General features: G+C 39.3%; 1 protein-coding gene across 1 annotated transcript; it reads left to right on the top strand.

Annotated features, from left to right (window-relative positions):
• The first annotated feature begins 8 nt into the window (after nt 1-8).
• Nucleotides 9-23,975, top strand: LOC124131988 (CUE domain-containing protein 1-like). The gene is made up of 9 exons (XM_046495542.2): nt 9-105; nt 3,463-3,926; nt 5,412-6,029; nt 6,780-6,990; nt 8,759-8,818; nt 9,669-9,794; nt 10,969-11,041; nt 12,840-12,957; nt 14,942-23,975. The coding sequence occupies exons 2-9, from the start codon at nt 3,624-3,626 to the stop codon at nt 15,044-15,046; spliced, it is 1,614 nt and encodes a 537-aa protein (XP_046351498.1). The 5' UTR covers nt 9-105; nt 3,463-3,623; the 3' UTR covers nt 15,047-23,975.
• The last annotated feature ends 212 nt before the right edge of the window (nt 23,976-24,187 follow it).

The raw sequence follows: 24,187 nt of genomic DNA, 5'->3' as shown, positions 1-24,187 counted from the left end.
ATTTGTTACAGATTTTATGTAATTAAAGACTTCCGAAAGGAAGTTCTGTACTTTGTAACATCAGAGGAAAAGACGATCTCTGGTGTTTATGTGGATCTGAATAAGGTAGTGTTTGCGTTAAATGTTGTAGTTATTTATTGTTTATCTTTTTGTCTCCAATACATGAACACTTGATGTACACATGCTCCGTAATACGTGTAAATGGAAGTGTCATAACAAGCCCGGTTTGGCTGTCATCTGAATCACAGAGCAGGTGGCAGTTCGGTAAACAGTAGATCTATAACACTAAGGATTCAGTGGATTGCTCAGCCACTATTCTTCATAATTATCAGACCCAGCATTAACCAAAGAATCCTGGCTTATGTAGATATTTTCTCTATTATTGTCTTCTGTTTACTTTCACTATCATTGTCTATTATGTCAGATTCTCATCATAATTAGCCCATATAATCATGATTGTATCTCCTTATGAACTACGCTTATAAACCACCCTTGAAAATTTACTGAAATGGCCCACATCTAATGTGTAGAAAAATACACGGAGTGCCAAGTACCATCTTGCATGTCTAGCTGAGAGGATTGTGTTAGTCATGTTTATGTGTGCCAAGGATGCACCTTTAGAGTTCAGCACTACAATGTCTTGTGATAACAGTGGCAGTCAGGTAGCCTAGTGGTTAAAGAGTTCGCTCGTCACGCCACGGTGTCCACCGCCGTGATATATTGCTGGAATATTGCTAATGGCATAAAACCATACTCACTTATACTAACTCACTTCTTGTGATAACGTTGTGCAGTAGGTAACATGTCACTGAGACAGGTTTTGGTGAGAATCCATCGTACTCGAAATTATGACCTTCAGATTGTTAGCTCAAAAAGGTATGACTGAGCTACATGCACACTGATAAACTGAGAGACATGTGACCTACAGCAGAGATCGTCACCAGAAGTTGTATTCTAAAGGTGCTCCATTTTTCTGGTCATGCCTAAACAGCTACCGAAATGGAGACAGACCCTCACGAAGGTTACAGGTAGCCTTGGTGTATTGTGACTTTAGTCTATTGAGACTTACAAGTGATCCAGCTGCCATTTGGCATCTTGTCCAGTTCCGTAATGGTGAGATATGAGCTCATGTGGCGCAAACTGAAAACGGCTGCTAGCATCAGAGATGGTACGCATTAATGACAGAATATTAAATGATTTGTTAGGTGGTTTTGACAGAAAACACTTTAAAGATAACGTGCTTCATAGTACCCTTAAAGGGGCACTGATCTAACGCAATTCCCCGGGACTGGTTGTTGCCTTTGTTATTGTTTTTTCCCAGTGAGTACCCGGATGTATAGCAGAAATCTAGACTAGTTCGCGACCTCTGCTGCGCCATTCGTAAGGGCATTAGTCACTTTTATGGGTAGTAATAAGGGCGTATGGTCACATTGATCAACAAAATGAAATACGGTTTTTGAGATAATAAGGAAATGTAGGTATCTTTGCGGGTAGCATCAGTAATGGTGACGAAATTTTGATAAGTCACTTGCTTGGTAATTTTGCGATTTTCGTTTACACAATTTTGACTTGCAACACAAAGTAAATATTTCACCTGAGCATTGCTTTTTTTTATAGTGTGTATATTTTTTTACTGTCAAAATGCGTAACATTTTTCAAATTTATTAAACGCCTAAATATTCAGTTATTTTACAAAGTGACTGAAAAACATTTCCATCTGTATTATTATGATAACGAATTCCAAACATTTTGATGTTTAATGTCATCACCAAGAGACTGAAAATGTTACGTTGAAAAGTACATTTCTATGTTGTTTGGCTTCTAATCCAACATAATAATCTGTTGTGATGTTGTTAGGCCCTTTTGATCGTCTTAATCAATTTTAGTCAATCTGAAGAATTTCCCAACCTAGACGTAGAGGAACAAGAACGAATCGGTTCAATGCTACAGCGAATGAAGGAAAACAAAATGCAAATACCATAATTACAACCTACCAAATTTATGTGTATAAATTTTGGGCAGCTTCCTTGTTCGAGGAATGTATCCGTGAATATCCACACAAAGGAACAATATCCCACTCGTCTGCAGCTGTACAAAGAAACTTATTCGATGTCACGTGTCTCTGTAACAATCAAATATTTTTAAAGATATATATCGTTTCGGGATATTATAACCCGTGGTCCTTTCTCAACTGATCACTTAGATTGTTTCAGGTGTTTCACATAGGTGTCAAGTCTCAAGGGTCGGCTGAAAGGTTCCATTATCGTTGTCTGTAACCACTTCTTCCTGCTCTCACAACGTTTTTGTGTGAAGAATAAATGCAACTGAAAAATTTAAAGCAATAAAATGAACATGATTATCCCGGCAGTGACAAGTGCAATTATTTGAACACTACAACATTTTGCTTTGAAATGCATGAGAAGGTGTAACCCCTGTAGAATCGCTGTACTGACCTAATTGATTTATTGCAAAGGATACATGAATATTATTCAGACTGGTACCTGGTGTAGAACGTCAACATTGTCAATAAATCCATACTTAATAAACCACACTCCTGTGTATAATTATGAAAAGTACCAAATCATAAAAATGATACATAAGTTCTGGTTTATAATCCCTCTAGCCCCATGAATCATGTTGAAACCAAAAACCAAAATATTTTGAAAACATAATAAAATGTGCCATCGCTCTCTATATTCATGATATTTAGAAAACAAATATTGAAAACTCTCAAGATTGCGTGACTATTCAATTGCATGTAGAGATGATATATCATTGGAAGATATTTTGCACACTTCGATGACACCAGCAACCCTGTTCAGTGTTAGAAATTGGCACTAGTCCAATAGTCCTTGCCGAACTGCCCAATAGCTAAGGTATCATAAGGACTAATAGAAATTTGCCATTTTTGAAGGTTTTGTGGACTAAAAATGTTAGTTTCCATCGCTACTGTTGTTTTACTAACATTGCAGGGAATTGTTTTGCTAGTGTATCTTGCAAATATTGACTCGTTTAACTGTTCCATAGCATAGCTGTTCCTGAAGCAATCTTCATGTTATACATTTTATTTAATTGTGCCACATATAACCCATGATATCGCAGATATTGCGTGTACAAACTATAAATCAGCTTTAGAAACTAACATTTTTAGTCTATAAGTCAGCAAAACCCTTAGAAATGGCAAATTTCTACTGGTCCGTATGATACCTTATGTTTTGGGCAGTTTAGCAAGGGCTGCAGGACTAGTGCCAAATTCTAACCCTTCAAATAAAAACTGCTCTGTGTATTATAACACTGCATTAGATAATACATGTTATAAGTAACAGCATCTTTTTGACAAGTGCATATGTATTTACTTTTTTATGTTTGGCAAATACTATGTAATTGAAGTGTTTTTGGCCTACAGCAGGCACAGTACTGATCCTATATTTGATATTGGCATTATCATTTCCCTTTTTACAGGGAGAAGAGGCTGCCGATGCTCCTGTGAAGGAGACACTCACACAATCATGACCAGATCCTGATTACAGATGCGTACATCTGCACTTGTGATTGTGACTAAAGACTCCCAGCCAGATGCCATTCTTTACCAAGTGTCCCAGGTGACATCCCCTCTGTAAGGAATGGCTGAAATGGAGAGGATGAACAACCACCGACGGGGCCGTCAGGGCCCACGATATGAAAATGATTTCACGCCGGGTACAGTGAACTCAAGACCAACCAAGCAGCTTGAGTTTCACCAGGCAATGACAGACTTTAAGAGGATGTTCCCCACTATGGATGAGGAAGTCATTGAGGCAGTCCTCCGAGCCAATAACGGAATTGTTGATGCCACTATAGATCAGCTTCTCACCATGAATGTTGACAATGAGGTTTTCCCTGAAGACTTGCAGTGGGAGGATGAGGCGGCCTTGGCTGCTGGACTGGTAAATATAAATTAAAGTGACATCTTGTGGATTGATCCAGTTTAATTTGTATCATTTTTGTAGAAAGTATGAAATTGGAACATGAATTGTTGAATATGTATAAGGGTAGCCTATAACTTTAGGTACATGAATAATTTGGATGAATTTATCAAGTACCATATTTGACGTAATAAGTGCCCTGCTCTAATAAGCGGCCTGCTATAATAAGCGCCCACGGCGATATTTGCTAATATATTGGCTAGTGAACAATCCCAATTAGCACCCCTTCCGATTGATCAATGTACACAAGACTTATTTATTGGTGTATAATACACACTCGTTTGTTACATGCACCCTTAATTATGGGCAATTAAATTCTGGAAAATATATCTGTTGTGTATAATACGCACAGACTTTTCTTTTGTATCATTTGTATCAGGCTGTCAGCATAAACCACAAAATTTACAATCTTCAACTCTATTTTTTCTCTCACCAAAATTATATTCCAATAAGAGCCCCCTAGTTCTAATTTTGAGAGCGCCCTGGGCGCTTATTACGTCGAATACGGTATTCCAAATTCCATGGGAAATCAAATTGAGAAGAATTCTTTTTTCTTCAAACCTATAACATTGAATTGAGCATGTTCTCTGCTGTTATGTTCATAATGTTAAACTTTAAACATTAAAGCCTCTTCCTCTTTATCATGTTTATTGGTCAGGTTATCAGGGAAATACAAGTCACCCAGTGTCCGCAATAACTGCTTGCCCGCGTGCCGGGGGCTGGTAACTTTCTGTCGAGCTGCATGAAGTGTTCCTCCACCTGCCTGACTATCTGGCAGATACTTTTAAGACTAGTTAAGGATTCAGTTTTATTATAAGTCCTTGTAGATTCTCAATAACTGTTTGCAATATTTCAACTGAATCAAGACATGATTTGTCTCTAAATTTTTGCGATTTTCAATATTAATAATGCCAGAATGCGGCAGGTAACTTTGAAGATGGGCAGGCAACACTTATGCCATGGGTCACCCGCCTGACTGTTTCGAACACTGTACATGCTGTAGTCTCCTCCAGGAAATCATTTCACACATGGTAGATCTGGAACATGTAGAACAGCAATGGAATAATTTAGTTGGCAAAATTGTCCTACCTACATTTTGATAAACAATTTCATATTTATTGCTTTAAGCTATATCTACCAATAATCATGATAATGTACATTGTACTATGACCATTGTTTTGTGACTTAAATTCTGTTCTATGCTGTTCTAGCATGGTGTTGACACTCAAGATTTATCTGAAATAAAGAAGCAATAAAATAAGACATGTTCAAAGATGAGACCACATATTCAGTTTTCAAGCCTTTTGATTCAATTGTGTTTGTGCGCATGAAATATATAAATTTGCTTGAAATAGCCTGGACTTTTATAGTCAGTTAGCTCTCTTGCCTCGGGAAGATGATCTACGGTATTTCATGTATATAAACACCTTGATTTTTGCATCGCAGCCATTCCCTCTCGAACAAGATTGCCTGCCACCGAAGAGATCATTCTCTGAGAAAGCTCCACTGCCAGACCCTATTGGGGAATCCCCACCCCCCTACTCTGAAGCTGTACAGTCCCCACAGATGCTGATATCCCCCAGTATAAGAAAGACAGTCAAATCTAGTCCACCCAACCCGCCCATAGCAAACTTACTGGATTTAGGCATTGATGAACTGGCCTTGTCCAATACTGAACCAAAGACTCCCATATCATCTTGGAGCAGTCCTGTTGCGTCAGCCAATCCTTCATGGCATGGTCCAATTGCCTCGAGCGGATCCAATTGGAGTCACTCTGGAGCCACAGAGAAATCATCTTGGAAAGGTCCGTCATCAGCCTTAGCTAGTCGCTCATGGAGTATGCACGGCCCAGCTGATCACACGTCTCGGAAGCTCCACGGCCGGAGTCTCAGTATGGGTAGTGCTACGAAGAAAGCGTCCTATCGGAACTGGAACCCACCAATGCTGGGCCGACTGCCCGATGACTTCCTCCGACTGTCTCCCACTGTGTCTCCCCAGAGATCCCCATCGTCAGTGACAACCACGGAGAAGTCTCAGCACAGGAGAACAGCGTCACAGCCAAGGGTATGTACAGAGAATGACAGTGTTTAATGTTGTAGCTATCCTGGGGGCTAGTGCAATGTCCATCTTGCTGGTGTCCATATACATGCTCTATGCTACCTCTACTGGAACTAGTAATAGAAGTATACTCCAGCCAATCAGATGTCAACTTTCTAACAGTATTTGGCGTCATTGAATACTGTTAGAATATTAACTTGATAATTTTTACAGCTGGTTCATCATATGGTTCGTGGCAAGGGGAAGTGGGAAAATTGTTGTGAACCTTCTAGTGCCTCACAGGCAGCTTGGGTTGCATACTTCCCAGGGAGCTGAGAATGATTGTTGATTGCACATTGATCCATTGACCAGGGTGATAACATTGCTTTGAGCATGCCTCTGGCCTGTGTGGTGAGGATATATGCACAATATATATGGCCTATTGGCGGCTTGTTTTGGTCTTCAAAATATCATGATATGTTAACAGTGCTTAATGTATGAATACTGTGACATGTTTGACCCAGGGCACCGTGATGTTTTGTTTTGTTAGTTTGTTTGTTTGTTTGTTGCATGTAATACATGTAAGAAAAGATATATGGTATGATTTATGATTTGTCAGTCAATTCCATGATACAGATCCCAACAAAATTGAACAATTAACTATGAACATGATGAGGTTTGACAATATGATTATCATTTCTATGTTGATGGATGTATTGTTAATACTATTGTGAAATCACCCCAAGACTCATATCAGTTACTCATTCTCTGTTTCAGATTCTGTCCAATCACAGTCATCAGTTTAGTTCCGACATGTTACAAGAGAGAATCAAGGAAAACGAGCGTCGGCGCCGCATGGCTTCCAGTGACCTTGACCCCGAGCTGGCTCAGTACTTGGAGGACGAGCGGCTTGCCCTGATGTTTCAGAACAGTGAGTTCCTGCAGGAGCTTCGGGACAACGAGGACTTCATGAACACACTGGAGCGAGGTGAGTTGCCTACTTTGTGGTATTGGAAAATACTTTCTGCCTTTCAATTGCCAGGAAAATAAATCTTTTGTCATGGCTGTGGTAGAATCAACACCCTGTGTACATGTAGACGCTGGCTCTTTTAGGATCATATATGGTATCATTTACCATGAGGCTCAGCCCTTCATGAGGGGATGGGGGAGGGGCGAGGGGCGAGGGGCGAAATAGGCACCTTCTACTTGTACTATTACAATCATGTGTTTACAATATGTGACCTGACTGTGTGACATTGTACCCCAGCAGTGTGAATCATACCCCGGCTGTGTGAATCATACCTCAGCTGTGTGAATTGTAGCTGGTAGTATGAATAGTACCCCGGCGGTGTGAACGGTACCCCGGCGGTGTGAACGGTACCCCGTCGGTGTGAATCATACCCCAAAGGTGTGAATCATACATAGATTGTGTGGATCGTACCCAGACGGTGTGAATTGTACCCCGTCGATGTGAATCGTATCCCCATTGTGTGAACAGTAACCCAACGGTGTGAATTGTTCCCTGATGGAGTGAATCATACCCCAGTGGTGTGAACTGTTTCCCCGCGGTGTGAACGGCACTCCGTAGGCGTAAATTGTACCCCAGTGGTGTAAATCATACACCAGCAATGTGAATTGTACCCTGGCAGTGTGAATGATGGGATTTAAAAAGAGAGAAAAATAGTCCCAGAAAATTCTTGAAAAAAATAATTATGCTTCAGACTGTTGAACATGTTGAAAGAAAAGAAATTGTCTGCCACAAAAATTACATTGTTCACTATTGTTGGTGTTTTTCTTTAAAAAATATTCAGACTCATAGTTTTAATTAAGAACATATCAGGTTTCACAGCTGTTGCTGAAAACATATCTAATCTTCAGACAATCCATGTAATACTGTTCCATTCCATGTTTTGGAGGGGGGCAGGGTTGGCCCACTGTGCAGAGTTGCGTCCCTTGCGCACGCCAGAAACCTATGATTGTGGGTTAGAATCCCTGTTCGCTCTGATTATGTTTCTAGGTTTGTCAGCACGATTCCTGTTCTTGTTGGTTTCACCAAAGTGGTAAACGTCTGAGACCTGCATCACTTCGGGCTTTCCTCCCACATTAAGCATGTTAAGCTGACACGCCGTGATATAACTGGAATAATGTTAAAGCGATGTTAAAACCCAACTTACTCACTCCATGTTTGGAAACATCTGCCTTCAGTATGTTCAGGCTTTCCTCGCATAGTAAGTCTTGTTTTAAAGGGCAAGTAAAGTGAAAAAGTTATTCCTATTTTTTTTTGGCAATTATAAATTTTTCAAGATACATTTAGTCAATTTCCGAGAGAGAAATATTCATAGAAATGTATTTAAATGTCCAGGTGAAAGTGATGGAATCCAACCCTCTGTAATCAGCTTTAAAAACAAACCTGTTTGGGGGTGTGGCCTAAAGCTACCGTTGCACCGGTGACAACTGTTTTCATTGGCTGTCATGTTTGCCTTGTTTATCTATCATGATCATGATGATACATATCCTACAAAAATATCAACATTCCATACCTTGTTGAATGTGTGAAACGACCCTTGATCTTGACATTGTGAACATTTAGGAAAACAATTAGTAATCGGTAATTAGCATATTATTACTAACATACTGTTTGGGTAATAAAACACCAGACTTTACTTGCCCATGCAGCCCATGAGATAAAAAACAGAGGGTGAAATTAGGTGCATTCCCAGTGGGGTGATGATCATGATGATACAATATGTTTTCAGATCGTATGAATGCAGTTGCGTTCGAGCCAGCGGTGACACCAGTCAGTCCTGACAGGGATGGTAGGAAGAATAATTATCTTGTAACTGGGAATATCAATGTAGTCACCTCTTTCCTTTCTATCAAGGAGGGGTAGCCTAGTGGCTAAAGTGTTTGCTCTTCATGCTGAAGACCCGTGATTTTACTGCCCACGTGGGTATAATGTGTTAAGCTCATTTCTGGTGTCCCCTCCGCCAAAATATTGCTAAAAGCTGATATGTCAAGAGCAACAAGTGTCACATTGTTCCTGAACAGTGTTTATCAATACTTATCCTGAGCAGGATAACAGTATTTAGGGCATGAATTTGAAGAGTTTCAGAAGCAGTATAGCTGTGCAGAGTTGCTTCCCTTGGCCATGCAGTATCCCTGTGGTCATGGGTTCGAATCCTGGTTAGCACTGATTGTATTTGTCACATTGAAATACTGATCAGATCTGTGTCAACCAAAACTCACTCACTCACTCATTCAAGAGCTGATGTCCTATATGTTTTCAACATTCAGACTTGTATCATTGTGTACTGTGGGACCGCCTCCATGGTCTTGTTGTAGAGCGTCTACCCGGAGAGTGGAAGGTATGAGGTCCGTTTGGTGTCATACCAAAAGCCGTTAAAAGATGGTACTTGTTGTTACCCTATCTGGTGCTTGGCTTTAAGGGACTAAAATGTATACTCTGCTGAGTGGGGTGTTCATGTTAAACTGCGACATGGTTTCTCAGTGGGCTAGGACTATAAAATCGGCATCAATCCGAAATAGTACAAGCAGCCACACCATCACGTGCATGCATGTCGCAATAATCTTGGATGCGATGTTAAACCCCATTCACCTACCTTGTGTACTGCGGACTCGCATCACCTCCCTCACTCTCACTTGCAGCCATGATGGAGGGCTATGGCGATGACAGGGACGACACTCTAGAGGCGTTTCCGTTCAGCCAGCAGCTTCCGAAGGGGGATGATGAGGATGCAGAACTCCGGCGGAAACTCAAACACATGGGTAAAGGTGGGTAACAAAATGTCCAGTTCACATCAACAGCATTAGAAATTGGCACTAGTCCTATAGTCCTTGCCAAACTGCCCAATAGTTAAGGTGTCATAAAAATGCAGTATCACTTTTACAATGTTGATATTAGCCTTAGTAAAGTACCTCTGGGGTCTAGCGGATAAAGTGCAGGGAGCAGAAGGTTGGGGGTTTGATCCCCAGCTGGCTGCATCATACAAAAGATGTTAAAAGATGGAACTTGTTAGTCTGACTGGCGCTTGGTAAAAGGGGTATGAAGCAGGACTGGTCCGGTCTAATACAAGTATGAACAGGCACATAAAGACACGCATTCATGTCGCTAAAAGTGCAATAGTCATTAACGAGGTGTTAAACCCTATTTCACATCACCTTGTATTAGTCATGACAGCTTTACATCATCACTTGACGTATAATTTGAGACTTTTGCCGCTTGTTTAATCGAGTAACATTTCTGACTCTAGTATTGCTAAAAGAAATTTAGTCCAGTTCTCAGGCACCGCCCGCATCATCATTAAGTCTGCCGCACGTTTCGTTTTTAAATCCTAATACTTAAAAACAATGCGATCTATTATGGCATGCAGTTACTTCCCTTTACATGCACACTGCTTTACTGTGCATCTTGTGTTATGTTCATGGCAGCAATAGGAGTTTGTGTGCTTGTTTATATAGGGAGGCCCTTTCCCAGGTGGATTGTTATTTGGTTGCATACTAGTTTGAACAAGCGAAAAAACAGACCGCATATATTTTCAAAAGTCATTGCCTGAGAACCAATTGTTTTATTTTTTTAAGCCTAAGCCTAGCTATTAACATGAAAAATGCCAACATCATATAGCAAGAGTAATCCCCAGGTTCAAGATAGTACACACGACATGTCTGGCTCAGACTGCAGCTTCAGATTGCTAGCAGTGGTTCACATACATACAGTAGGTGTATTAAATGGAGGAATATGTATCCCAGTTTACTTACATTGTAATGGATTGATATCCTTTCTATACATGCAGACATCCCTAAGTAAATGTCCAGAAACTGAAAGTTTGATGAAAGAGGTTTCCTTTATGTGGCACATGATTAGTGACACCACTTGAGACTGTTGTTTGTGGTTGTTTGCTGCTCATTGTATCTGTGCCTTGTCATGTTGTTAACTGTCTCCTTGCAGCTTCAAGGAAACAGTTTGCTTCCTTAGCAAGGAAATTCTTTTCAAGAAAGAAGAAGAAGTCTTCAAAACAAATGTATCCTTTGCTAAACACCTCGGTTTGTAGGTGAAATATTGCACACATTTTTCCACCTTTGTGACATTATGGGGAATTATTGTTCATGACAAAGGATATGTTTAACTGTTAATACTGTTGATGGAATTGTGGGTATTGTCTCAGGTGCTATAAAGTACCTCAGGGCAATGTCATTTAATGGTGCTGAAATTTGCGATCAGAGTTGACTCTTAGGCGTTCCGGTAACACACTATCGTGGGTTTGAATCAGGTTCGACCTCATTATGGGTCTCACGAAGGAGGTAATCGTCTAAGACCTGTGTCATCTCAGGCTTTCCTCCCACATCAAGATGACACCCCCGGCTATAGCTGAAGTGGCGTGACCCCCTCCCACATCAAGATGACACCCCCAGGTATAACTGAAGTGACGTGACCCCCTCCCACATCAAGATGACACCCCCAGGTATAACTGAAGTGGCGTGACCCCCTCCCACATAAAGATGACACCCCCAGGTATAACTGAAGTGACGTGACCCCCTCCCACATCAAGATGACACCCCCAGGTATAACTGAAGTGGCGTGACCCCCTCCCACATCAAGATGACACCCCCAGGTATAACTGAAGTGGCGTGACCCCCTCCCACATCAAGATGACACCCCCAGGTATAACTGAAGTGGCGTGACCCCCTCCCACATCAAGATGACACCCCCAGGTATAACTGAAGTGGCCTGACTCCCTCCCACATCAAGATGACACCCCCAGGTATAACTGAAGTGGCCTGACCCCCAGTTTGCTCTCTTCCAAAAAGGAAAAACCCCTCCATGTTCTAGTGGTAGAGTGGAAGGTCCGGGTGTTCGATTCCCGGCAGAGTCATACCGAAAGACGTTAAAAGATTGAATTGTTGTTACCCTGTCTGGCGCTCGGCATTAAGGGGCAAAACAAGGACTGGTCGGCTCGGAGTCAGTACTGTGTCTGAGTGGGGTATTCCTGTTAAACTGCAGCATGGTATCTCAATGGGCTAGCACTATAAAATCATCATTAGTCCAGACTACAACAAGCTGCCACACACACATGCGTCAACGTCTCTATATAAGTGCAATAACCTTGGACACCTCGTTAAACCCCATTTCACTTCACCTCACCCAAAAAGGAAATGTCGGTTAAAAGCTCTGAGGGTTGTACGAGGCAACTTAATACATCAGATGGTTAGACTAGTGGTTGGTTGATTGTGTGTCATCGTACCCAAATGGTGTGGAAACTTGCTCATTATATCAATCACTTGACCATGTTGACAGTTGTCCAAACTTGATTATTTAAGGCCATCATCATAGCATTGAAAATTGCTGAGTGCATCATTGAACAACAAATATACAAACATGCTTGAATCCAGACATTCATTGATGTGTCATCAACCCTTGCAGTACTTGTGCGTGTGTATAAAGTTCATAGGTCACGTCTTATCAAGTAAAAGCCTGTGAAGATTCGGGGTAGAATAATCAGCAACCCATGCTTGTCGTAAGAGGCGACTAACGGGATTGGGTGGTCAGGCTCGCTGACTTGAATGATGCATGTCATCGTATCCCAATTGCGTGGATCGATGCTCATGATGTCAATCATTTATACAGACCGCTGTCAAATAGCTGGAATATTGCTGAGTGCAGCGTTAAACAACAAACAAACAAACAAACAAACAAATCAAACAAACACCTATGCATGCTGAATTGAAAGTGTCTTGATGTTCACAGAGATGTTCGTTCACTGCACATGCAATAACTTACAAAAAAATAGAACGGAAAAAAGGTTTTCCTTAGCAAACAAGTATACGTGAGAAACTAGCGCCCTCTAGGATGAATCTGCTGGAAGAGGACTCTGATGTAGACGGAGGTAACTCTGAGAGCCATCTTGCCTATGATGAGGGTGCTGATGTCGACACGATGGTGAGTTTGTTATACCCAGTACAGTCAAGTTCCATTAATCCGACATCGTTGGTTGCGTATGATGATGTTGGATTGACGAGTATGTCGGATAAACTAAATTAAGTATGATCAATGTTCATTATCGAAAATTGGACAACTACACAATAGATTAAGTTTGCAAAAGTCGTTTTGACGTTATTCATAGTATGATGTCCTCAGATCTTCATTTATCAGTAGCGAGCACTAAGATCTGATTTTAATGAGTTTCAGGTATTCTCAAAATTATTCTAAACATGTGATTAATTCCAGTTTAAAGTATTAATTGTTAGGCAAGTTTATCTCAGCAGCCATTGCAACATACAGCCTCCAGCCTTTTCGTCTCACAATTAGGTTTGTCGGAGTGCAATACTGTCAGATTAACAGGTCTAAATAGCACGGATAAAACCGACTGGGTTTAACGAGTGTCTGATTAACAGGACTTGACTGTAGTTCTCTAAATCTGAGAGTGAGTGAGTGAATGTTGGTTATCCCTGTCAAGAATACTCCAACTATGGCATGACGGCCTGTAAATCATTGAGCGCATGGACAGACAAACCCGTGAGAAAGCGCAATACCATAAGGGTAGAATATTACTCAATCACAGAGCCAGATCAATCTGAGGCAGGTCACAAGAAATGACTTTTGCAAGCTTCAATTCTGTTATTCCTGAAATTAAATGGAGATAACATTCACTGAATAATCTCCCTTGAGACTGTCACAAGAAATGACTTTTGCAAGCTTCAATTCTGTTATTCCTGAAATTAAATGGAGATAACATTCACTGAATAATCTCCCTTGAGACTGTCACAAGAAATGACTTTTGCAAGATTCAATTCTGTTATTCCTGAAATTAAATGGAGATAACATTCACTGAATAATCTCCCTTGAGACTGTCACAAGAAATGACTTTTGCAAGATTCAATTCTGTTATTCCTGAAATTAAATGGAGATAACATTCACTGAATAATCTCCCTTGAGACTGTCACAAGAAATGACTTTTGCAAGATTCAATTCTGTTATTCCTGAAATTAAATGGAGATAACATTCACTGAATAATCTCCCTTGAGACTGTCACAAGAAATGACTTTTGCAAGATTCAATTCTGTTATTCCTGAAATTAAATGGAGATAACATTCACTGAATAATCTCCCTTGAGACTGTCACAAGAAATGACTTTTGCAAGATTCAATTCTGTTATTCCTGAAATTAAATGGAGATAACATTCACTGAATAATCTCCCTTGAGACTGTCACAAGAAATGACTTTTGCAAGCTTCAATTCTGTTATTCCTGAAATTAAATGGAGATAACATTCACTGAATAATCTCCCTTGAGACTGTCACAAGAAATGACTTTTGCAAGATTCAATTCTGTTATTCCTGAAATTAAATGGAGATAACATTCACTGAATAATCTCCCTTGAGACTGTCACAAGAAATGACTTTTGCAAGCTTCAATTCTGTTATTCCTGAAATTAAATGGAGATAACATTCATTGAATAATCTCCCTTGAGACTGTCACAAGAAATGACTTTTGCAAGATTCAATTCTGTTATTCCTGAAATTAAATGGAGATAACATTCACTAATAATCTCCCTTGAGACTGTCACAAGAAATGACTTTTGCAAGATTCAATTCTGTTATTCCTGAAATTAAATGGAGATAACATTCACTAATAATCTCCCTTGAGACTGTCACAAGAAATGACTTTTGCAAGCTTCAGTTCTATTGTTCCTGAGTAAATGGAGATAACATTCACTGAATAATCTCCCTTGAGACTGTCACAAGAAATAACTTTTGCAAGCTTCAGTTCTATTGTTCCTCCTCCATGATATTGCTGGAATATTGCTAAAAGCGGCGTAAAACCATACTCACTCACTCACTCTATTGTTCCTGAAACTAAATGGAGATAAAATTCACTGAATATTCAAGGATGATCTCAGCCTAATAATACCTTTATGCTTCCAGTCTCTCCCACCAGCTTCAGTGCCAAGAATTCGGACTGTACAACGCCCACCGTACCACCCGGACACCATCATCACATACAACCCCGACAGCTCACACAGGGTGTAGCGGGCAGCAAGCTGTAGCAGCACGCAGTTGTCTCCCTTAGATAATTCAGCATTGCCGACAAGGTCCTTGAGTTATTGTTTACAGACAGTGTTTAGTAGTGTCCTCATGAAAAGTGTTTCAAGTTTGTTTCATGTTTGTCAGTGTATGATGCTCTTGTTCATATACAGCTATCAATGTACTATTTGTAAATATGTAAATCACAATTCTTCACCAGCAAGACCTGTTAAATTATAACTGTCTTGCTTTGATTTACAAGTTATGCTACCAAGGAATGAGATGTGTCTCGAAAAATTTTCACAATAATAATTTCACATCATACTCAGTGTAAATGGTATGGAAATAATTTTTAAGATGTCTTGTAAGACATATAAACTTTCAATCTTTTAAAACTATAGAATAAAGACATAGAATGGTTAATAAAAACAATTATTAAGATGATAAATGGAGGAAAAATGAAAATGTCAGGCATATGGGCTGTGGGAGTTGAAATTATCTCAGTTACCATGGTTACCTGTACTATTTTTAGCAAGAAGAAAAGTGTGGAATACCAAGTTGAGATTAGTAATTTTTTAGATGAAAACATCACAGTTGACCGTGATAGTAGACTATGGCAGGCTCCCAGTCTGCTGTACGGTAGTTTCGTCGTTCAGGGTATTGACATATCAGTGTTGCCAGTATGGCGCTCGTGTTGTACGCTGTCACATCAAGGCTGTTTTTTGCTTCCTGCATATGTATATAGTTGCATGTAGTGAGAAGTGTTGAAGTTACTGGAGACACGTTAGTATTGATTGTAGTGAGGATGTGTTGACTGAGTAGAACTCAATTAAAGTTCATCTGGGCTGAGAGTGAATTGATGGTCGTTGAGGCTGTGAACAGTTATGGAGTCTTAGGGAGGAACATTTATCCAACAGTCATGAATTTGGAGTTGTAAAATTTGTGAGAAATTGTGTTGTGATCAAATTTGTTTTCAATGAATGCCATACGAAGGTGACATGATAATCACTGATAATACTGAAAGAAAATCATCGAGGTGTTTTTGATTTAGTAAAACACGAACAAATGGTGAAATGACATTTTGGTTTTTGTCGTGTCATAACGTAAGGCATTATTGGACGTCACCTACGCTATTTTACTACTATTTACTCTGCCAAAATACATGACAAGTGGATGAACTACAGCAGCGGTTGTTATCAGTTTGTGTTGTGGAACTATTACCATATGAAGATGATGATTGAAGAAAAACAAGGGGAAAAGGTGGGATTCTAATCCAAAATATATTTTTTGTGGAGGTCCATTGTTTAGATGACCTTAAACCAATGCAAAAGTGTAAGATTACAGTGTTTCGTAATCAAATTGTCCCATGTAAAGCTCTGAATTCAAGTTTCTTTTACAAGAAACTGAATAAAAAAAATATGTCTTTATCACTGCTGAGTGATATTCAAAGCCGATGCAAATTGCTACCACTTCGGTTTAAGTCTGTACTTAGATAGGCTTGGAAGCAAGGTTCAGTGTTGCTCCGAGGCCATCAATCCCAATCCTCCTACGACATGGAGGACTCGTAATAAGCGGTCACAAGAAATAAACAGTTCCTCCACAGCTGTTCAACGAGTACTAATAAAAATGAATATCACATAGTTTTATTGATTTGTTCAGTCGTCCAAATTGGAATAAAACAAGTCCCCATTCAACTTATATGAAGTTTCAACGTAAAATGTGTTGAAGCCAATTAAATAATTTAATTTGACATCATACACTGTATGCACTGTATGCACTGTTTGGCCGTATTGAAATGCCCTATATATGTTTCCTCCAAATTGCCTGCCGTGGACACTTTGGTTAAAGTCCTAGATAAGTCCCTTATGTAACAATTCTGTTTGATACATTCTTCAAATGTTTTATTCGTCTTGACCGAAACGAGGACATTTCTCATGTCGGGGTTATGATAAAATCCTTCTTTTATCCTGAAAATATGTTGAATAACAGTTCATTGCCTGTTTTACTTGGGAAATAAAATACATTTGCGGGTCATTTGTCAGTATGGGTGTGGACAGTGGGACGCAGTACTTCATTCCTACAGGGCCCAGTCACCTCGGAGCAACACTGCCAGGTCATTACGAAACATATGCAAGTGTAGTTACCTAATTCATACTGTAACAAACTGTTTTATTATTCATGTTAATTGTTCTTAATAATTTCTTTGATATTATTTTATGAGGCAAATACCTTGGGCAGATGTTGAGTTTTCTACAGTTGTACAGACGGTATCACAGTGTAAATTTTAGTTACAGAGTGGGAATACATACTGGATAGATGTATGTTAGAGAAGTCATGTAGTTACCATGTTACTGTTTTAAGAGTCTTCTTTTGAGACAGCTTACTAGGGCAGGTGCCCTGCGTTGATAGACTTTGTGGTTCCAACCATCTCAAACAGTTTAGGCGTTGTAGTCTACTTTAAACATCGTCCACCATAGTTGTTGGACTCATGTGGTGAAGCATCTTTTCAGTATCATTATGTTAATTTGCAAGTTGTGACATCAGTCTCTCAAGATTACCGATAAGTTTACTCCTTAAAGGGCATCTTCCCGAGGCAAGGGAGTTAACTGACTGTAAAAGTCCAGTTTCCACCCCTGCCGAACTGGGCTGGAATTCTGGAGTTACATTTTGTTTGAACTTATGAGTCTTTGCATAGACCATTCAAAAATGGGGAAACGAACTAGACATCCGGTTTGTAAGCTACCCAGATTTCAACATGCAGAAGTTGGTCGACTGCAGGTTTTGCAAAGCATATGTACCGCCAACAATCAACCATTCAATTTAAATTGATCTGCAAGAGTGGTTCTGTGATAAGAGAGATTGAGATGGCAACACCATTTCTCAGCCGAAACTATGGTGGTGATTGAGTCCAGGGTGTTTATCGTTATACTGGAAGAATGGAGATAATATGCCCTGGAGGATAGAGGATGATCCTCTCATGCCTGGACATTGACAAAGTGCACATACGATCAGACACATGACAAACGTCAGGAAATCATTCACCTCTCTTATAGGTCATCCATCCTTGTGTATTCAGGGCGTTATCTCTCTGTTCTGTAATGATAATTAACCTGGACCCGTTCACCACCAACGAGAAGTTGATATCGTTGTTTCAGACTCCGTCTCCGTCTCCGTCTCAATCTCTGTCTCCTATCCCTGTTTCAACCCAGAATTTCTCTTGCTCTTGAGATAAATTCCTTTGGATGGCTATTTTTAGTGTCGTTTCATTCAAATCAGGGTCAAAACAAAGCTGTTGTTGTGAATGGTTCCAGGGTTTTTATCAAAATTAAATAGAAATATAATCTACTGGATAATCGAGGACACCAGTAGTCAAGATAGTTGGAATCCCAACGTAGTGTATATTTTGCTGGGCTTTGTGATGTAAATACTTGTACATCTAGTTGTGTAATTATATCTGTATGTATCTGTGTGTGTGCAGGGTCCTCGATACACCCTGCTCTGGCACAGGGGTACAGTCCGAGCTGGAGTATTGCAATCAGTGTACAATCTAATTAAAATCAGATCTTAGTTCTCGCTACCGCTGAACAAAGATCTGAGGACATCCCATTACAGGTCAAGTCATAAAGACCTTCATCTGACCAATCAGACATTCACTTACCAGATCGGGAAAGTGACAGTCAGAATGTGTTTTCCTACCATGCAACCTCAAAACGTTTAACACGGGTTACTCGAACGATAGTTACAGGCTTTACGACTGAATCCGTAGAAATCATCATCTGTCTGTTGCTTCAATGGGATAAACATTCGAGACTTTGTGTTGCCCGTGGGAAGTGCTGCCATACTATCTAGGCCATCCATTAGCTATTCCAGAATGTACTTTTGTTCAGTTTTCAATTTTTTAATCGAGAATTTGTCAAAATATGTCTAGAAGCGTAGTCGCCAGTTTGATACTTGTGCCAAAAAAGCTGCCTTCTGATTGGCTATTGTCGACTTCTTGTCTGTTATTCCATTGGTCGGTCCAAGTTCGCGAAAGGTGAGTCTGATGTGACCCTTAAGGGGATGTCTTCAGATCTTTGTTTAGCGGTAGCGAGATCTAAGATCTGATTTTAATGAGATTGAATCAGTGTAGTACTTGATAACCTGAGTCGAGATGTCCCGGCTACCCATACCTCGTGTCTGTGTTCACTTACTTCCCTCTGAGCACTGGTATTAAGAATATACTGTTTTATGACATATACCGTTGTTATTCTCTGCAGTCAATATGGACAGAATATTGATTTGTTCTTCTATTTGATAAACGAAAAATCTTATATTGGAAATGTTTGTGTCACAATATGAAAATTTCAAGAAATAGATAAACAGTTATAAAAAATAGAAATTTTGGTATCCCAGAATGAAAAGTTATAACGTTTTTATACAAAATTAAGAATTGGAACTTTAGTGTCCGAACTGGAAGTTGAATTAAACATGTTAAATTTAAAACTTATATCCGCCACAGTGGCAAAAAAAATTAGGAATTTCATGACAATTTTGTTTATTTAGTTATTGTTTTATATGAATTATTAATAATTGTAATATTTGTTCTGTTGTGAGCATTATATTTTTAGATGAAATAGCAATTTGTTTTGTTGTACTTTGTATTGTAGAACTTATTTGTTTATGTTTGACCGATCATGATATTTGTCATATAGGGCAGCCAGCGTTCAGGGGTGGCATGCATACCTGGAGCCAAGTACAGCAAATACTATCTACCTGAGGAGTAATCATAGTGTGTGTAGACAGCCCATCTTACCTGTAATACTCCTCCCAGAGCTTCATTTACAAATTTCATGGCTTCTCTATTTTAGCCTTTTTTTATCATAGAAATTGTTTTTTTAATACCTCACTATTTAATTTCATACTTTTAATGCTGATGGCTATTTTATGTTTTTAGCTTTTTTTTATGGTCTCATGATGATATTGTTTTTTAATTTCAAATGGGTATGGTCTTGTTCCTGGAACAAAATGTCTTCATCGCACAATGAACCAGCCACAATACCAATCTGACTGTGGTGTGGAAAATTTGATGAATGTTACGATAATCATGTTAAATCGATAAAATATTTAATTGGTATTTAGAAGTTGACACAAAATGAAGACATGAAACTTTATAACTTTTTAATTTTTTGTCACGTTTCAGGGCTATGCCCCTTCATCAGTTGAATGACTTAACTAGTATGTCATATATATATATGTACAAACAAATTATGTTTACATGGGAAAAGATAATCATGTGTGTTAATCTTTAAGACCCTCATTCTCTTTGAATTTCTATAGTAGAGTCATAAAAAACTGAATTGTTATTGCAGTTATGTTTGGCAACTGTTACCATGATATATGCTTAACATTATCTACATATGCAAATCTTAGTAATGTAAATTTCAGGGCTATATTGCCAGTCACACAGAGACAGCATAATACTGTTATTCTGCAGCAGGCAATATTAAAACACTTACGAATAGCGACTTGTTATTAGTTCGTGGATAACTTGGCATGTCGTGTCTTTGGGATATTTCATTGGTTGTATATATCTTCAAGGTTTATGAAAATAATACTTTGGTTACTGATTACTAGTGGTGGGACGATACAACGATGCATCGGTGGATCCCGATTTACTTCTCAATACAAGTATCGATCACAGTCGCACACTAAGAAGAAAATATCGATTCTTACCTTAAATGTTTGCCTTAATAACTGTTCCACTAAACACTAATCAGAAGAAAGCAAATTTTGAAAACAAATATTTTCATCCATTGCACCATACTTGACACTGCGAACTGTAAAATTATCAGTGTGCCGGGTATATTTGTCCATCCTTACGCACCACAGATAAGAGCACGTGCAAGTATCGTGATACATATCGGATCGTGAGTAAGGTATCTTGATACGTATCGGATCGCACAGTTGGTGTGTCGTCCCAGCCCTACTGATTACCTTGGTGACTTATAGGAACATGTGTTCCTTTAGTTCTATGAGATGTATTCCCAGTGTTCCCAGGGGCAGTGATATTCTGTGTGGTCATTGTCATCACAGGGTGTAGCAGGGTACAAATGTCTTTTTAATGCATTTTTTAATTTTTCTTCGATGGAGAGATGTTTCATGCCTGTCCTTTCTCCCTTTGTCACAACTGATCAGGAAATCGATATTGAACTGCATTAGTTTGCTGCGTTCCTTCATCGCCCGTACGCTGTAGTCGCTTTATTTAACCAACGACTCAAGCCACAGATTGGTTGAAGAGTGAAGCCAGCAGGTGCTCCGACCAATGAGCAATCAGCTTATATCATATTAACGTAACTGTTTCTCGTTAGATAACCGTGTGCAACATGTGTCACAGAGACATGGTATTTTCTCTGTTGAATTCTTTAATGTCGGGGGGCGGTCGGGTAGCCTAGTGGTTGAAGCGTTAGATTATCAAGACGAAGACCTGGGTTCGATTCCCGACGTGGGTACAATGTGTGAAGCCCATTTCTGGTGTCCCCTGCTGTGATATTGCTGGAATATTGCTAAAAGTGGTGTAAACCCATACTCACTCACTCACTCACTCACTCACTCACTATCAGGTGTATGTATTCACGTGGGGTGGAGGAACGCAGTGTATTCAAACCTATGAAGTAATGATGATGTAGTACTCAAAACAAGTCCAAGAACAACCTCAATTGGAAGGCTGTGTGTGGCAATACATACAGCTAGGATAGACTGACAATACTCATATGAAAAAATGGGTGTTCTTCAACTTCTTTGAGTGGTGTATATATACTGGCAAGAAACAGTTCCACAGTCAGTGTAAAGTTTAAACGAGGAATTGTTAGCATTATAAGGACAGTACAATCTTGAACTATTTCCGATAAAACCATAATTCCAAAGCCCAGACATTGACTGCGTGACAAGGGATGGACAAAACTGAAGCAGCTTTTGATGATAGTTTCATTTCAACACAATGTGTATCATAGTATTCAGGGTACGTGTCTCAGGGCATCTTTCCTTTGTTTATAGTTTTCATTTGCCTCAATGTTGTGCTTCAACTTCTGTCTCCCAGCATGCTAAGGGTGTTGTATGCAAAGAAATATTAAGAGCTCACATGACCAATATGAAAACTGAACAATGTTTAGCTTAAGGTAAACAGTATTAGATGCAAGTCATGAAACTTGTCGTATTTGGTAAACATAAGAGATAATTCAGCAAAGGAATAATTCCTATTTCCGTAATGATGCAACTAATATAATAACAACATTACACAAAAGTTTTACTAATTCAAACCATTTAAAAAATTATTATCAATTGCCTATTGTCATTTTTCGCTTCTTAATAAATATGCAAGTCATGACACAGCATGGAACCTGACTTGACATGAATAAATATGCAAGTCATGACACAGCATGGAACCTGACTTGACATGAATAAATATGCAAGTCATGACACAGCATGGAACCTGACTTGACATGAATAAATATGAATAGAATGGTATATTTTTCTGTTGCAATGTTCATTATTATATAAATTCATTTCAATTATTTTACTGATTTTAATATATTTTATGATCTGATTTTTTTCCTTATATTTGCCATACACTATTATTTGATGACTCATCTTTGCTTTTTGCAGTATGAACAAGTTGCACAGCTGTCAAAGATTTAACTTGCTAAACGATACTCAGTTACCATGGCAACAGATTCATTAAGTTATTATCATTACTCTTCTGTACCATCAGTTAGTCATCCACATAGATAAAACTGTATCCCCATCATGTTGGACTGATTCCTGAGTGTACTGGAATTAACCATTATGTTCTAATGTAAGTGATAGTTTACATACCTTTGTGAACCCAGAGGCCGTGCATGTTAAGCATTTACACATTTAGTAAAAAAAACTGTAAACGTATAAAACACATATAAACATATAATAGTTTATATAATTTTTAAAAAATTGATACGACTACCAGACACAAATTGTCTCGTGAGCTATTTCCCTTCACCTAACAGGTGTGTTTAGGCCTTTCCCTTCACCTAACAGGTGTGTTTAGGCCTTTCCCTTCACCTAACAGGTGTGTTGAGGCCTTTCCCTTCACCCAACAGGTGTGTTTAGGCCTTTCCCTTCACCTAACAGGTGTGTTTAGGCCTTTCCCTTCACCTAACAGGTGTGTTTAGGCCTTTCCCTTCACCTAGCAGGTGTGTTGAGGCCTTTCCCTTCACCTAACAGGTGTGTTTAGGCCTTTCCCTTCACCTAACAGGTGTGTTTAGGCCTTTCCCTTCACCCAACAGGTGTGTTTAGGCCTTTCCCTTCACCTAACAGGTGTGTTTAGGCCTTTCCCTTCACCTAACAGGTGTGTTTAGGCCTTTCCCTTCACCTAACAGGTGTGTTTAGGCCTTTTATTTTTTAACAGGTGGTTAACAAAAAATGGCCTTAAATTCAGTGAAGCAAAAACATGAAAAGTTCCAGATTACTACTGCTAGTAATGAAAAACAAACAAGTTTTAACATGGCAAAATACCAAGGGTAATTCATTGGGTTTTTTAAGTTGTTAAAATAAAGATTATTAAAACAGTGGTGATACCCTACTTTTTAAAAGTTGTCTCCTTACTACATAAAATGTACGAAATACCATATGTGATATGTTTATAAACTAACTTGTTGATGAAATGTCTCACACTTACACAAATGTTGAAACAGGAACTGTCCAGTAAAGAAATACTAAGCCATGGTAGGATATTAGTATCAGTTCCTGCATGGATGCCATCATGTGTCGCTGGCGTAGAATCAGGTGTAGTTAGATGTATGAATACACAATGTCTTTTAGAAAGTGGTCAAATGTAACAAATGTTATATTTGGGATAACACTTTCTTAGTAAAGTACAGACCCACTCAGCCACCGAGGCTTCCACAAAATGACTTGATCTAGACTACCAGTTGTCGGACTTTCATTTTGTGGAAGCCTCGGTGGCTGAGTGGGTTAGATCGCTGACTTTGTGTGCTGGCGATTAGGTGCCTCACTCTGGCAAGTGTGGGTTCGAATTCCGGACGGGACTCAACCCAAAAAAGTACTAGAATCTGTACTTTACTAAGAAAGTGTTATCCCAAATATAACATTTGTTACATTATAGTTAGATGTAGA

The sequence above is a fragment of the Haliotis rufescens genome, unplaced genomic scaffold (genome assembly GCF_023055435.1).
Source record: "Haliotis rufescens isolate VD_foot unplaced genomic scaffold, xgHalRufe1.0.p SCAF_93, whole genome shotgun sequence".
NCBI lineage: Eukaryota > Metazoa > Mollusca > Gastropoda > Lepetellida > Haliotidae > Haliotis > Haliotis rufescens.
This window is presented reverse-complemented; position numbering and strand designations above follow the sequence as displayed.